This window comes from Chiloscyllium punctatum, chromosome 9 (assembly GCF_047496795.1).
Source record: "Chiloscyllium punctatum isolate Juve2018m chromosome 9, sChiPun1.3, whole genome shotgun sequence".
Lineage (NCBI taxonomy): Eukaryota > Metazoa > Chordata > Chondrichthyes > Orectolobiformes > Hemiscylliidae > Chiloscyllium > Chiloscyllium punctatum.
The window spans coordinates 4,915,514-4,931,694 of record NC_092747.1 but is presented as its reverse complement, the minus strand read 5'-3'; the positions used below and the strand labels follow the sequence as shown (position 1 = coordinate 4,931,694).

General features: G+C 50.0%; 1 protein-coding gene across 2 annotated transcripts in view; it reads right to left on the bottom strand.

Moving 5' to 3' along the window:
• The window catches only part of stard10 (StAR related lipid transfer domain containing 10), a 30,640-nt gene that overhangs the window by 8,978 nt on the left and 5,481 nt on the right, over positions 1 to 16,181 (bottom strand). Inside the window, exons 2-4 of one of the 2 annotated variants that reach the window (XM_072576761.1) lie at positions 8,907 to 9,015; positions 1,441 to 1,544; positions 256 to 373 (exon numbers count right to left, since the gene is read on the bottom strand). In XM_072576761.1, the coding sequence (XP_072432862.1) occupies positions 256 to 373; positions 1,441 to 1,544; positions 8,907 to 9,015 (331 nt within the window). Of the gene's footprint in view, positions 1 to 255; positions 374 to 1,440; positions 1,545 to 8,867; positions 9,016 to 16,181 lie in introns of both variants that reach the window. The other variant, XM_072576760.1, reaches the window with a different exon arrangement.

The following is a 16,181-nucleotide window of genomic DNA, read 5'->3' as shown; positions in this document are numbered from 1 at the left end:
TCAACCCCTGGAGGCCAGGATCAGGTGAACGAACCTTCTCTGTAACCCATACAGCTGCCATGCTCTTCAAATCAATCCCTTTCTCCTCCGTTAAACTCTTTATGATCCCAACCTTTGGCGAAGCTATTGGCCCACTATCCTGGTGGTTTAGGGTGCAATTCTGTTCATAAAGCAACCGACAGTAATGTGAGCATTGAAATCTGTGATCTATGGAGCTCCCCGCACTCCAGGGCTGGTCTTGGTATCGCCACTTACCTTTCGGGTCCACCTGAGCAAGGTAAGTGAGGGTACTGCTGTTGGCACTGTTGGTTTCAACCAGGTATCCAGTCTGAACTGAAACCGCCCGAACTCGTTCCTTCCTAGGTGGGTATTTCTGAGGAGACAGGGCAACAAAGGAAACTGAAAATCAATCAGGACCAACCTTTAATGTTGTAGGATTTCATTCAGATCAACCATGATCAGTCCAAAGATGTTAGGTTGGATTGGCCATGGGAAATTGCCCCATAGTGCCCAGGGATGTGCAGGCTAGGGTGGATTGGCCATGGGAAATTGCCCCATAGTGCCCAGGGATGTGCAGGCTAGGTGGATTGGCCATGGGAAATTGTCCCATAATGCCCAGGGATGTGCAGGCTAGGGTGGATTGGCCATGGGAAATTGTCCCATAATGCCCAGGGATGTGCAGGCTCGGTGGATTGGCCATGGGAAATGGAGAGTTATAGGGATAGGGTGTGTAGGGAGGGTTGGTGTGTTGGGATGCTCTTTGGAGGGTCAGTATGGACTTGTTGGGCTGAATGTCCTGCTCCCACACTGTAGGGTTTCTATGATCCTACTAAATGGCAAGGCAGGCTTGAGGGGCCGAATGGCTTACTCCTGCTCATTGATCGTACGTTTGGATATTCACTTTTACCCAGCTCCCTTTAAAAAAGACCTTCCCCTCTCAGTAAACAACTTCATCATCCCATTTCAGGGCAAGGTCCCTTTACACATCCCTGTGACTACACTGGAAGAAAATCAGTTGAAATGTTGATTGCAACCTATACATGTACAAGTCACATTTCTCAGTTTTCTCTTGAGTTTTTGCCAAGGGAGTGAATAAAAGGTTTTAAAAATGGAACGAAAACACAGGATGTGGGCATCGTTGGCAGGGCCAGTGTTTGTTCCCCATCCCTAGTTTCCCTGGAATGGAGTGTCCATCCCTCAGCCAGTTCAGAGGGCAAGTTAGGGTCTGGAGTCAATGGAGGCCAGACCAGGTGAAGATGGGAGCTGTCCTTCCCTAAAGGGCATTAGTGAACCCAAAGTGGTTTCACAGAAATCAGCTGTGGTCACTGTCAGAGCAGCATATTACCCTCATCCTTCCCTCCAAACCGCATCAGACCCTCCCATGACCCTCCATGAGCCTTCCCTATTGCAGGCAGAGGGTCTGAGCTCACTGCAACTTACCGAGTGTTTGACCGAGTAGTTCATGATGATGTAATCACTCCCCATTGGCAGCCAAGACCTCAGCGTGACCACGTCCCGATTCTTCAATGGCTTTGGACATCTCCCTGGACGCAAAAAATAAAAATTCTGGATTAGTGGTGCTGGAAGAGCACACCAGTTCAGGCAGCATCCGAGGAGCAGGAAAATCGACATTTCGGGCAAAAGCCCTTCATCAGGAATACAGGCAGAGAGCCTGAAGGGTGGAGAGATAAATGAGAGGAGGGTGGGGGTGGGGAGAAAGTAGTAGAGAGTACAATAGGTGAGTGGGGGTGGGGATGAAGGTGATAGGTCGGCAAGGAGGGTGGAGTGGATAGATGGAAAAGAAGATAGGCAGGTAGGACAAGTCATGGGGACAGGCTGAGCTGGAAGTTTGGAACTGGGGTGAGGTGGGGGAAGGGGAAATGAGGAAACTGTTGAAGTCCACATTGATGCCCTGGGGTTGAAGTGTTCCGAGGCGGAAGATGAGATGCTCTTCCTCCAGGCGTCTGGTAGTGAGGGAGCGGTGGTGAAGGAGGCCCAGGGCCTCCATGTCCTCGGCAGAGTGAGAGGGGGAGTTGAAATGTTGGGCCACGGGGCGGTGTGGTTGATTGGTGCGGGTGTCCCGGAGATGTTCCCTAAAGCGCTCTGCTAGGAGGCGTCCAGTCTCCCCAATGTAGAGGAGACTGCATCGGGAGCAACGGATACAATAAATGATATTGGTGGAAGTGCAGGTAAAACTTTGATGGACGCGGAACGCTCCTTTAGGGCCTTGGATGGAGGTGAGGGAGGTGGTGTGGGTGCAGGTTTTACAGTTCCTGCAGTGGCAGGGGAAAGTGCCAGGATGGGAGGGTGGGTTGTTGTGGGGGCGTGGACCTGACCAGGTAGTCAGGGAGTGAACGGTCTTTGCGGAAGGCGGAAAGGGGTGGGGAGGGAAATATATCCCTGGTAGTGGGGTCTGTTTGGAGGTGGCAGAAATGTCGGTGGATGATTTGGTTTATGCGAAGGTTGGTAGGGTGGAAGGTGAGCACCAGGGGCGTTCTGTCCTTGTTACGGTTGGAGGGGTGGGGTCTGAGGGCGGAGGTGCGGGATGTAGACGAGATGCGTTGGAGGGCATCTTTAACCACGTGGGAAGGGAAATTGCGGTCTCTAAAGAAGGAGGCCATCTGGTGTGTTCTGTGGTGGAACTGGTCCTCCTGGGAGCAGATACGGTGGAGGCGGAGGAATTGGGAATACGGGATGGCATTTTTGCAGGAGGTAGGGTGGGAAGAGGTGTAATCCAGGTAGCTGTGGGAGTCGGTGGGTTTGTAAAGGTCCAGGAAGGGGAGGGAGGCAAAAAATAAAAACACAAACCACATTAGCTTCCTTTCAATTCTCACACAGAATGTGGTCATTACTTTATTGTCCGTCCCTAGTTGTCCCTTGAGAAGGTGGGGGTGAACTGCCTTCTTGAACTGCTGCAGTCCATGGGCTGTGGGTAGACCCACAATGTAAAAACAATGACTGCAGATGCTGAAAACCAAATACTGGATTAGTGGTGCTGGAAGAGCACAGCAGTTCAGGCAGCATCCGACGAGCAGCAAAATCGACGTTTCGGGCAAAAGCCCTTCATCAATGCCATTCGGGAAAATATCTCCAGGATTTTGACCCAGTGACACTGGAGGAATGGTTTCCAAGTCAGGATGATGAGGGGCTTGGAGGGGAACTTGCAGGGGGTGGTGTTCCCAAGTACCTGCTGCCCTTATCCTTCTAGATGGAAGTGGTGGTGGGTTTGGAAGGTGCTGCCTGAGGATCTTTGGTGAATCTCTGCAGTGCATCTTGTAAATGGTACACACTGCAGCTACTGAGCGTTGGTGGTGGAGAGAGTGAATGTTTGTGGATGTGGGGCCAATCAAGTGGGGGCTGCTTTGTCCTGGATGGTGTCAAGTTTCTGGGGTGTAGTTGGAGCTGCACCCATCCAGGCAAGTGGGGAGTATTCCATCACACTCCTGACTTGGGCCTTGTCCAGGGTGGAGAGGCTTTGGGGAGTCACGGGGTGATCTGCTCTTGTAGCCGCTGTGTTTATGTGGAGAGTCCAGTTCAGTTTCTGATCCCCCCAGGATGTTGATAATGGGGGATTCAGTGAAGGTAACACCATTGAATATTAAGGGGTGATGGTTCGACTCTATCATGTTGGAGATCAGGTATTTGCACAATGCTTTAAAGCTAACAACACAAGCTGAGAAGGCTGTTTAATTAAAAACAATTAAGATCCTTGGCACAGAGTTAAGGCAGGAGAATCACAGGGGACACAAGGAGCAACCTTTTCACCCAGAGGGTGATGGGTGTGTGGAATTCATTGCACAGTTTCAGATTGAGATGGAAAACTTCAACGAGGGTGGCACGGTGGCTCAGTGGTTAGCACTGCTGCCTCACAACACCAGGGATCCGGGTTCAATTCCAGCCTGTGTGTGGAGTTTGCACGTTCTGCCCGTGTCTGCGTGGGTTTCCTCCCACAATCCAAAGGTGTGCTGGTTAGGTAAATTGACCACAGGAAATTGCCCATTGTGTCCAGGTTAGGTGTATTAGTTAGGAGTAAATGTCAAGTAATAGGACAGGGGAATGGGTCTGGGTGGGTCGCTCTTTGGAGGTTCGGTGTGGACTTGTTGGATAGAAGGGCCTGTTTCCACACTGTAGGGAATCTATGGTTCATTTTGAAGAATGAGAGGTGACCTCATTGAAACATCCAGGATTCTTAAGGGGCTTGAGTGGGTCAATGCTGAGAGGATGTTTCCCCTCATGGGAGAGGCTAGGACCAGAGGGCACAGTCTCAGAATAAAGGGGCACCAATTTGAGATGGGGAGGACCTTCTCTCTGAGGGTTGTGAGTTTTTAGAACTCCTTGCCACAGAGAGCTGTGGGGGGCAGAGTCCGTGTGTATACTTAAGGCCGAGAGAGATTCTTGATCAGTCGGGGAATCAGGGATTACAGGGAAAAGGCAGGAAAGTGTATGTGTGGAATGTCGGATCAGCCATGATCCTATTGAACAGCAGGACAGACAAGACTCTACCTATTTCTTATGTAACCCGGATCTGCTCCTGAAGCTCAGGAACATGCGAGGGTACAGACAGGGGCTGGAAAGTGGAATTAGAATGGGTGGCTAGTTTGCTCAGCACATCACACACAAGGGCTGAATGGCCTCCCTATGCTGTACCATTTCAATGGGGGCTTCTCTGTTATAGAGCAATGAAAAGCCAGAACATTAGGCTGAGTTTCTTGGGGATGGTGATGGCCTAGGGGTATTATTGCGAATCCGGAGACCCAGGTAATTTGACCTGGATTTAAGTCCTGCCATGGCAGATGGTGAAAACTCAAGTCAATAAAGAGCTGGAATTAAGAGTCCAGTGATGACTAGCCAAAACCCTATTCAGGATTTGGGGAAGGCAGGCAGGAAATTGGCACTTTGAAAAAGTAATGATATTCATTTGAAGGGATAGTGTAGGAAAGATGGACCAAATGGTCTCCTTCTGCACCATTAACAGTTCAGAAAGAAATTGCAGTCTAACCGTTACATGCGACTCCAGATGCACAGCAATGGGGCTGACTCTTAACAATTAGGGACTGGCGCTAAACACTGACCCAGCCAGTGACACGCACGTCCCATGAATGAATAAAAATGAACTTTACAAAACGCTGGTTAGGCCTTAGCTGGAGGACTGAGTCCAGTTGTGGGTCCCACATTTTAGGAAGAATGTCAAGGCCTGAGAGGTCTGGGTGGTGGTGGTGGAGGGAGAGTGGGAATGGGAATGGGACCAGGGATGAGGAGAGATGAGAGAGGCTGGAATTGTCCTACTGAGAGCAAACAAACTTAAAGGGGGAGATTTAATTGGTGGACTCAGAAGTGTGTGTTTTTTTGGAAGAGTCAGTGTTAAAGGAATTAAATTGTTCCCAGAGGCAGGATGCTGGCTGTCTCGAGTGTTGTAATTGGCAAAGAACCAGGAGAGAGAGAGTGAGCTATCATGGTCTGCACATGCAGACTGAAAGGTCACTGGAAACAGAATCAAAAAGGGAATTTCATCAATAATTGAAAGACATACAACTGCTCGTCAGTGGGGACAGAGTAGGGAGGGAGTGTGAGCTGCCGAATTGCTTTTTCAAAGGTCACAGCTATACTCTGTGCTGCAGGATCAATGATCATGAGGCTGACAAACAGAGTGAAATACATAACAGAGAGTCACTGTCTCTGGTGTCTAATAGTGACAGCAGGGTTAATGCTCCTATCCTCAAATCTCCCCTCTTGCTTGATGGTGATAGCCTGGTGGCATTGTCACTGGATTCTTAATCCAGAGACCCCAGGGAATGTTCCAGGGAGCTGGGCTCAAATCCTGCCACAGCAGATGGTGGGACTTGAATTCTACGTAAATCCAGAATGGAGTCTAATGATGACCAGGAAACCATTGTCGATTGTCGGAGAAAACCTACTGGGTCAACTAATCTGCTTCTACTTTCCTGGTCTCACCAATACGTGACTCCAGACCCACAGCAAACCCGGTTGACTCTAAACTGCCCTCTGGGTAATTAGGGATGGACAATAAATGCTGGCCTGGTCAGGGATGCCCTCATCTCATGAATACATTTCTTAAAAGTTTCTCATGGTCTCCCCCTCCCCCAGATATAGCTCCCCATCCCCCACCTTCTTTGTGTCCATGCACAATCAAGTCAAGAACCTTTTCAATTAGCTGGGAGTTTGGGGATGAGTGTGTGTGATGCTGGAAAAGAACAGCAGGTCATGCAGCATCCAAGGATCAGGAGAATTGACGTATCAGGAGGAGCCCTTCATCAGGAATGAGGGAGCTTGGGGAGCCAATCACCTCCTATTATTTTCCTACTGCAACACTTCAACCAATCAGTGTTGACGTACCAGCCAATCAGCTCTCTTTTCTCCTGCAGTATAAATTGTTGTGTTCCAATTCTATTTTGATTTAACCCCTACCCTCCCCTTCACTGTTTGATCACACAGCATTCCCCTTTGATGTGAAGGGCAGTGCTGGTCGTAGGCTACTTGGGTGTTTCCTTTCTTCCTGGTGGTGGAAATTTGAATAAAGATTTGTGTATCTTGTGTCTCTCACTGTGTCTCACACCGGCACACCCACAACATGGGTGATGGGGAAAAAATAAGCACTACCGCAGTTAGGCAGTAGTGTGGGGGGGATAATAAACAAAAATAAATTGTTGTGATGATTTGAAATTTGGAATTCTTGCATTTCATCCTGAGGAGTGTAACTCCATCGTCACCTCTCTCCCTAAGAAGGATCCCTAAGGTTTTCCACCGAGCAGCTTCTCATCTCTGGTGGTCTCCAGGCTCTCCCCTCAGTCAGAGATACCTGGCCTATGCTGTCACCATCAGCATCGACCTCCCCTTGTAACATTCCCAGATATTTTGAACTATCTACATGCCCTTGGTCTCCAGTAGCACCCAGGTCATCTCCAACCACTTCCACCTATCCCTCAATCTTTCATTTTCTAAAATCATACTCAGGATGAGGGTACGATAGGTGCTAGTGGAATTTACTGCTCTTGAAGTGGGATTCATATTGAAGATGTTTCTATTCATTTGTGGGATATTGGGCATCACTGGCTGGGCCAGCATTTATTGCCCATCCCCAGTTGCTCTTCAACTGAGTGACTTGCTCAGCCATGACAGAGGGAAGTTGTGAGTCAGACACATTGCTGTGGGTCTGGAGTCTCGTGTAGGCCACATTGGGTAAGGATGGCAGATCTCCTTCCCTGAAGGACATCTGTAATCTACGTGGATCTTTCTGACAACCGATAATGGTCTTCAGCAGATTGTTAGTTCCAGATTTTATGACCAAAACTGACAGGTCATGAGGAGTCCTATCACAATGTTGTGGGTCTGGGGTCATGGTTAGGCCTGGCAAGGGTTCCTTCCTCAACAGGACCATCGTGAAATGGAAGCAATCCTTCCAGCAGCCTGACCATTCCACCATCACTTCCTCTAATGCAGCTGGTTTTATACAAACTGGACTCACGACCAAACCAAACAAAGGACATTGGGTAGGCCACCGTTGGAATATTGTGTGCAATTCTGGTCTCCATCCTATGAGAAGGATGCTGTGAAACTTGAAAGGGTCCAGAAAAGATTTACAAGGATGTTGCCAGGGTTGGAGGATTTGAGCTACAGGGAGAGGCTGAACAGACTGGGGCTGTTTTCCCTGGAGCATCGGAGGCTGAGGGGTGACCTTACAGAGGTTTACAAAATTATGAGGGGCATGGATAGGGTAAATAGGCAAAGTTTTTTCCCTGGGGTGGGGGAGTGCAGAACTAGAGGGCATAGGTTTAGGGTGAGAGGAGAAATATATTAAAAAATGAGACCTAAGGGGCAAAGTTTTCACGCAGAGGGTGGTACGTGTATGGAATGAGCTGCCAGAGGAAGTGGTGGAAGCTGGTTCCAATTCCAACATTTAAGAGACATTTGGATGGGTATATGAATAGGAAGGGTTTGGAGGGATATGGGCCGGGTGCTGGCAGGTGGGACTAGATTGGATTGGGATATCTGGTCGGCATGGATGGGTTGGACCGAAGGATCTGTTTCTGTGCTGTACATCTCATGACTCTATAGCTGTCCTGCTCACATTTCAACCAAAACTCCTGGGATCAATTGGTGAGAGCACACCTGGAGTATTGTGTGTAGTCTCCTGATCCGAGGATGGAGGTTCTGGCATTAGACGGGATGCACCAGATTGATTCCTGCGGTGGCCACATCCGCATGCACTGATCAATCGGAGAATTGCGTCCCCTACCCATGCTCAGTCACAGTAATGTGTACCATCGCCAAGATGCAGTTCAGGCCACCTCCTTCAACAGCACCTTCCAAATATTGCAACCTTTATGTGTTGTGCTCAATGGGACGTACACATCACTTGCTTGGCCAACATTTCACACAATCACAGAATCATCCCAGTGTGGGAGGCTATTTAGCCCATCTTGCCAGTTCTATCCTCTCGTGCTAATCTCCTAACTTTTCCCCCAAATCCCCACACATCTTTTCTACCCAATTGGTGTGGCCTGGCATCCACAGCCCTGTTGGACAGGGAGATGTCTGTCTGAAAATGTGTTGCTGGAAAAGCGCAGCAGGTCAGGCAGCATCCAAGGAGCAGGAGAATCGACGTTTCGGGCATGAGCCCTGGAGAAGGGCTCATGCCCGAAACGTCGATTCTCCTGCTCCTTGGATGCTGCCTGACCTGCTGCGCTTTTCCAGCAACACATTTTCAGCTCTGATCTCCAACATCTGCAGTCCTCACTTTCTCCTAGAAGATGTCTGTCTGCCGTAGGATGGAACACTATCCCCCCCCCAAGGAGGTGGGAATGTAGTGTTGGTGTTCAGGGGTTCCCCACTGGGTTTGGGTCACTCACAAGCGTAATAGCCAACATCTGCATTAACTGTCAGCTTGCCAATGTCGAAGGTCTCGATCATGTTCTCGTCCCACTTCTTGCGATACTCCGCGTCGTGGAGAACATCATAGAGGGTCTCGGAGCAAACGTCTTTGCAGAACATCCTGCACTGAGAGAGAGAGCACAAGCCATAACTGTCTGGGGAACACTGGGAGACTCCACTTACCTCAACCCCTCCAGGAGGTATTCCCAGGATATCTGCTGGCTGCGTTCCTGCCTCAACTGATCGGCTTCATTACCCTAACCCGATCTTCCACCCTCCACCCACTTCACCACAGCCCTTCCTCCCCTCCAGGGCCCAGGCCACACTGGTGATGCTAGCTCAGCATTGAACAACATCTTAGAAATACAGAACATCGGAGCACACAAAGGCCATTCGACCCATCCACCTGCTCCCCCATTCATTACCATCACAGCTGATCATCCAATTCCATGCCCGGTTCCCATATTCTCCCCAAAGCCTTTGATCCCTTTAGCCCAGGGAACTATATTTATCACCTTTTTGAAAACATTCAATGTTTTAGCTTCAGTTTACTGTGGGGGAGATTTCCAGAGGCTCCCCACTCTCTGGGTGAACACTTCTCCCCATCTCAGTCCCAAATGTCCCCCGCCCACACACCCCCAGCATCCTTTTGATCCTTGTTGCTGGTTTCAACATTTCTCAAGTTTATCTCTGGCCTGGCCACTGCTTCCTCACCAGCCCCCGCTGCTTCCCAAACACCCTCAAACACACACCTCTTTCCCTCCCCACCCCCTCAAACACACACCTCTCCCCCCCCAAACACACACCTCTTCCCCCCACCCCTTCAAACACATACCTCTTCGCCCCCCCCCCAAACACACACCTCTTCCACCCCCCCCAACACACACCTCTTCCACCCCCCCCAACACACACCTCTTCCACCCCCCCCAACACACACCTCTTCCACCCCCCCCAACACATACCTCTTCCACCCCCCCCAACACACACCTCTTCCACCCCCCCCAACACACACCTCTTCCACCCCCCCCAACACACACCTCTTCCCCCCCCCCCAAACACACACCTCTTCCTCCCCCCAAACACACACCTCTTTCCCCCCTACCCCCTCAAAGACACACCTCTTTCCCCCCACCCCCTCAAACACACACCTCTTCCCCCCAAAACACACACCTCTTCCCCCCACCCCTTCAAACACACACCTCTTTCCCCCCACCCCCTCAAACACACACCTCTTCCCCCCAAAACACACACCTCTTCCCCCCACCCCTTCAAACACACACCTCTTCCCCCCCACCCCCTCAAACACACACCTCTTCCCCCCCACCCCCTCAAACACACACCTCTTCCCCCCAAAACACACACCTCTTCCCCCCATCCCTTCAAACACACAACTCTTTCCCCCCACCCCATCAAACACACACCTCTTCCCCCCAAAACACACACCTCTTCCCCCCCACCCCCTCAAACACACACCTCTTCCCCCCACCCCTTCAAACACACACCTCTTCCTCCCCCCAAACACACACCTCTTCCTCCCCCCCAAACACACACCTCTTTCCCCCCTACCCCCTCAAAGACACACCTCTTTCCCCCCACCCCCCTCAAACACACACCTCTTTCCCCCAAAACACACACCTCTTCCCCCCACCCCTTCAAACACACACCTCTTTCCCCCCACCCCCTCAAACACACACCTCTTCCCCCCAAAACACACCTCTTCCCCCCACCCCTTCAAACACACACCTCTTCCCCCCCACCCCCCCAAACACACACCTCTTCCCCCCACCCCCTCAAAACACACACCTCTCCCCCTCAAACACACCTCCCTCCTCCTTACCCTCCCCCCTACCCCATGTTTGGGCACCTTGGTTCAATTCCTGCCCATGGGCAGATGGTGGAATTTGAGTTCCACAAAAGAACGTCTGGAGATTAATGTCCGATAGTGACTGTCGTCATAAAATCCCACCTGGTTCTCTCATGTCCTTTGGGGTGGGAAAGCTGTGTCCTACCTGGTCTGGCCTACATGTGACTCCAAACCTCAACAACTCTCAAGTGCATGAGGGAGCAAGCCACCCAATGCAGTACACGTGTTGGCCTGGGGGGGGGGGGGGGGGGGGGGGGGCTTGTGACATTCCAGATCCTGGGAAAGAATTTTTAAAAATGCTAAACAAAAGGCATTCTCTGGTTGTTCGTGCCTGACCAGATAAGAAGGATTCTGATTCTGGGTCAGTAAGAACTGGAGTCCTGACAATGCCCAAAACGTCGATTCGCCTGCTCCTCGGATGCTGCCTGACCTGCTGTGCTTTTCCAGCACCATACTCTGGACTGGAGTTATCCTGTGTGGGAGACTGCACATTGCTGCCCTCTGTGACAGAAATCACATTCCCTGAAGAGGCTTCATCAAAAACTCAATCATAAACCCCACAGCCTGCTCCAAACACAAACTGCCGCCCATCCTGAAAGGGGAACAGCAACTGGTGGATGTGCTTCAGTAAGTCAGCAACTCTCTCTCTCTCTCTCACTGGGGCTGTTTTCCCTGGAGCGCGGAGGCTGAGGGGTGACCTTATAGAGGTTTACAAAATTATGAGGGGCATGGATAGGATAAATAGACAAAGTCTGTTTCCTGGGGTTGGGGAGTCCAGGACTAGAGGGCATAGGTTTAGGGTGAGAGGGGAAAGATATAAAAGAGACCCAAGGGGCAACTTTTTCACACAGAGGGTGGTACGTGTATGGAATGAGCTGCCAGAGGAAGTGGTGGAGGCTGGTACAATTGCAACATTTAAAAGGTATTTGGATGGGTAGATGGATAGGAAGGATTTGGAGGGACATGGGCCCGGTGCTGGCAGGTGGGACTAGATTGGGTTGGGATATCTGGTCGGCATGGACGGGTTGGACCGAAGAGTCTGTTTCCATGCTGTACATCTCGATGACTCTCTCTCCCCAACAGCCTGTGTCTGATCCTCTCAAGCTTGGATCAGTAACACCAGGAGGAGCAACCAGCTAACGGCCCTCAGTTTTCCTGATTGTATTCAGAGGAGGGAAGTGCAGTTAGTCAAGTGCACTGTCACTTTAAACTTTTTGCAACTCTGGCAAAGCAACACAGCAGTCCTGAATTCTGTGGCTGTGTGGTTTATACAGAGATGGCAAATGGTGCACTGGACTAACTGGGACTTAGAGGATCATCCCAGAGTGAGCTACATTTGAACCAGAGACACTGCTGTCATCAGGGAAATCAGACAGCTGCTTGTGGGATCTTGCTGTGCGACAAATGGCAGTGTGATAATGAGCAGAGTATGCTCAAGGGATTGGCTAATCCACAGGGAGGGGGCAAAGATTCTGTCCCGCTACTGGACCCCTGTATCACTGCAGAATATATTAGACGCACCTGAAAAGGCAGATAGGACATGAGAGAAGGTACCTCCGACAGTGCGGCACTCCCTCAGCACTGCCCCTCCGACAGTGCGGCCCTCCCTCAGCACTGACCCTCCGACAGTGCGGCCCTCCCTCAGCACTGACCCTCCGACAGTGCGGCACTCCCTCAGCACTGACCCTCCGACAGTGTGCCTCTCTCTCAGCCCTGACCCTCTGACAGTGCAGCCCTCCCTCAGCACTGACCCTCCAACAGTGCAGCCCTCCGACAGTGCGGCACTCCCTCAGCACTGACCCTCCGACAGTGCGGCACTCCCTCAGCACTGACCCTCCGACAGTGCGGCACTCCCTCAGGACTATTGTGGCATTGTTGGCCTTGATGAGGGACTCCAGTTTCTGAAGAGAGTTTTGAACCTGTCACATTGTGTAACAGTTGAGCTGCCCTGAGCCATGGCTGACGTCAGAGTTGAAGAGAGTTGCAATCCAGGTGAGTAATATCTGGCTGGCCTCCCAATCTCTTGTTCAAGGTGAGTAAGGCAGTTTTATATTCAAATCAAAGCAGATGGTCCTGAGCAGGAACCAGTTAAACTGGAAGAACCAGCAAGAGATAGCCATGTACTCCCGGGCTGTGTGCTTGATGCAGCAAATCCCCAAAGACCAGCGCACACAATCCCAAATCACTCTGGTTACCTCCCAGATCCATTTCTGGTAGAAAGCAGACAAAACCCAATCCAAGCAGCAAGACAGAACACGATACAGGGCAGGTAATATCATCATTGCTTACTGGACTCATAATCAAGAAATCGCCAGTTATTAAATCCCACCTTGTCAGATCTGGAAACCTACAATCAATAGTCTGCAGTAACCGTGGAACAAGAAATGATTGTTGGGGAAAACCCACCTGGGTCACTAATGTCCTTTAGGGAAGGAAACCGCCATCCTTACCTGGCCTGGCCTACACGTGACTCCATACCCACAACAATGTGGTTGACTCCAAAGTGCCCTCTGGGCAATTAGGGATGGGCAATAATTTTTTATTGTACTATAAACTTTATACATAAAAAAAACATTCAGCATGTACTAAAGCTACTGAAAAACATCTGTAAGATCTTTGCAGAGATAAAAAGCAAAACATTGAAATTTTGATATTCCTCAGAGCATCCCCACAGTTGCAAAAATATAAGGCATTTTCGATTTATTCAGGAAACTATTTATGTTCATATTAATGCTCTGATAACTGAAAGGACCCCCATTACACTTTGGCAGAAAAACCTTAGACGGTGGTCTTTCCCCATTGCGCCTTGGCAGTAACTGTCCAAGCTTTAGTGCATCCCTTAGCACATAGATCTGGACCTTGGAATGCACCAGTCTGCAACACTTGGTCAGGAACACCCCTTTCCACTGGAAGATCACCAAGACTCTGGTAGTCAAAGAGCGACTTTCACCAAGTTGATGGTCCTCCAGGCACACCGATGTTTCTCTCGGTGCGCGTCTCAGCCAACAGCACAGAGAATCCTGGTCTGCTCAGTGACCCCCATATCCCATGATGGAACAACAAGAAAGATAATTGGTTATGTTATTGTCACCTTCAGTCAGGTACCTGACCTCCCACACACAGGAACTGTGACACGCCACACAGGGAGGTGCTGTTAGCCAGAAACACAGTGTTCCTGGACCTTTCCTGTTTTCTCTCACTCCTGATCTCCCCTTTCACATTCACACACAGGATGTGAGCATTTATTACCCACCCCTCCGTTCCCTTGCAGGGACGGTGGCGAGCTGAATTCTTGACCATTTGAGAGGCTTGCTTGTCCCTTTCATGGTTAAAGGATTTGTGGTCATCATTAGACTTGTAAATTTTTTATCGAATTCAAATTTCACCATCTGCCTTGTCAGAACATCACCTGACTCTCTGGATTAACAGGATTAGCGGTGCTGGAAGAGCACAGCAGTTCAGGCAGCATCCAACGAGCAGCAAAATCGACGTTTCGGGCAAAATTGAAGGGCTTTTGCCCGAAACGTCGATTTCGCTGCTCGTTGGATGCTGCCTGAACTGCTGTGCTCTTCCAGCACCACTAATCCAGAATTTGGTTTCCAGCATCTGCAGTCATTGTTTTTACCTCTCTGGATTAACAGTCTAGCAATAACAGCACAAGGCCATCACCTCCCATGGGGATTGTGGGGGTTCGGAGGTTAGAGGGATAGATCAAGGCTGGAATCCCACTCTCCTTTAAACAGCAAGACGGGTAGGAACATGTCCTTGGTTTTGATTGCTGCCAGTTTGGGGAAATGTAGAGCTGAAGTGCTTTTGCCCAAAACATCGATTTCCTGCTCCTCGGATGCTGTCTGACCTGCTGTGCTTTTCCAGCACCACTCTAATCTTGACTCTGATCTCCAGCATCTGCAGTCCTCACTTTCGCCATGTCCCCCATCGTTAACCATCTCCGAGGTTGAGAGAGATTGGGCTGAAACACCTTCAGCTACACGGTCAATATTGACCCAGCGCTGTAGATGCTGAGGAACTCTAGAGCATTTACTGCACTGCACTGACTTGCAACGATAACAGAGTGCTGTGTAGCTCAAACAAACCGAAACAACAGACTCTTATGTTCGCCATGCGCCCCCGGTGTCTCTCGCCATAAAGCCGTTCACATCCAGTAGAATTACTTTGCAAGTGTATTCACGATTGTTATCTAACACAGCAGAAAGTCTTGTTCACAGCAAGATCCCACAGGCAGGATGGGATAATGTCTAAATAATCCACTTGGGTGACATTGATTGAGATCGGTGCTACACCACTGCAGGGTTTTGGAAAGGAGCTCCCCCAGGTATTTAAGGTCAAGGTAAAGCTGTCAAAGTCCCAGTGAGAGAGAAAGAGAAAGAGAGAGAGAGAGAGAGCGAAAGAGAAAGAGAAAGAGAGAGAGAAAAAGAGAAAGAGAGAGAGAAAAAGAGAAAGAGAGAGAGAAAAAGAGAAAGAGAGAGAGAAAAAGAGAAAGAGAGAGAAAAAGAGAAAGAGAGAGAGAAAGGAGAGAGAGGAGAGAGAGAGAGAGAGGGAGAGAAAGAGAGAGAAATGACTGGTGGTGGTTTAACAGGAGGGTCATTAGCCTCAGGCAAAGGGGGTGGGGTTGAGAAGGAGAGACCTTTGGGGTAATCTCAGCTGGTGCGGGAATTGAACCCGCGCTGTTAGTGTCACAGACCAACCATCTAGCCAACTGAGCTAACCAACATACTGACTCGTGCATGTCCCACACCACAACAGTGACAGCAGTTTTGCCAAGAAGTCTTCCCTTGACCGTTGACCTTTGACACTGTGAAGCTATCAGATTCACAACTTTCATTGACTTTTTAAATGTTTAAGGAGCAAGGTCTTGGACAACACTGTAGCAGCCTCACAGCTGCTGTCCCAGGGAGGGGTGGTGTCTGGGGAGATTTCAGTACGTGGCACTATTTGCTTAGTGGTTACGCAACACCACTATCCAATTCCCCCACACAACAGGATGTGGATAACCAGAAGCTAACCGTGCACAGGAGGTTGGCATGGCGACAGTGGATTAAATCCACTAAGAAAGGAAACTAATAATTCACAGGCATCACACAATCAATGGCGTGTAGGTGAGGAATTTTGCACACAGGAAGATCCCACAAGCAGTAATCTGGTGACCAGTAGCAGACAGGTGCTGTGCACACTGTGTGTGGTCACCTGATGGAAAGAGGAATGTAAGGATATTGGAAGCAGTCCAGAGAGAGTTGGCCAGACTAATGCCAGGAACAGCTGGGTGAAACTGGACAGTCCAGGCTCGTACCTACAGAGTGGGTGACTCAATTCAAACATGGCACCGTGAGGGAACTTGGCTGGGAACAGGGGAATGTTGAAATGATATTTCCTCTTGATCAAAGGGTCACTGTTTCAAACCCAGAGGTCA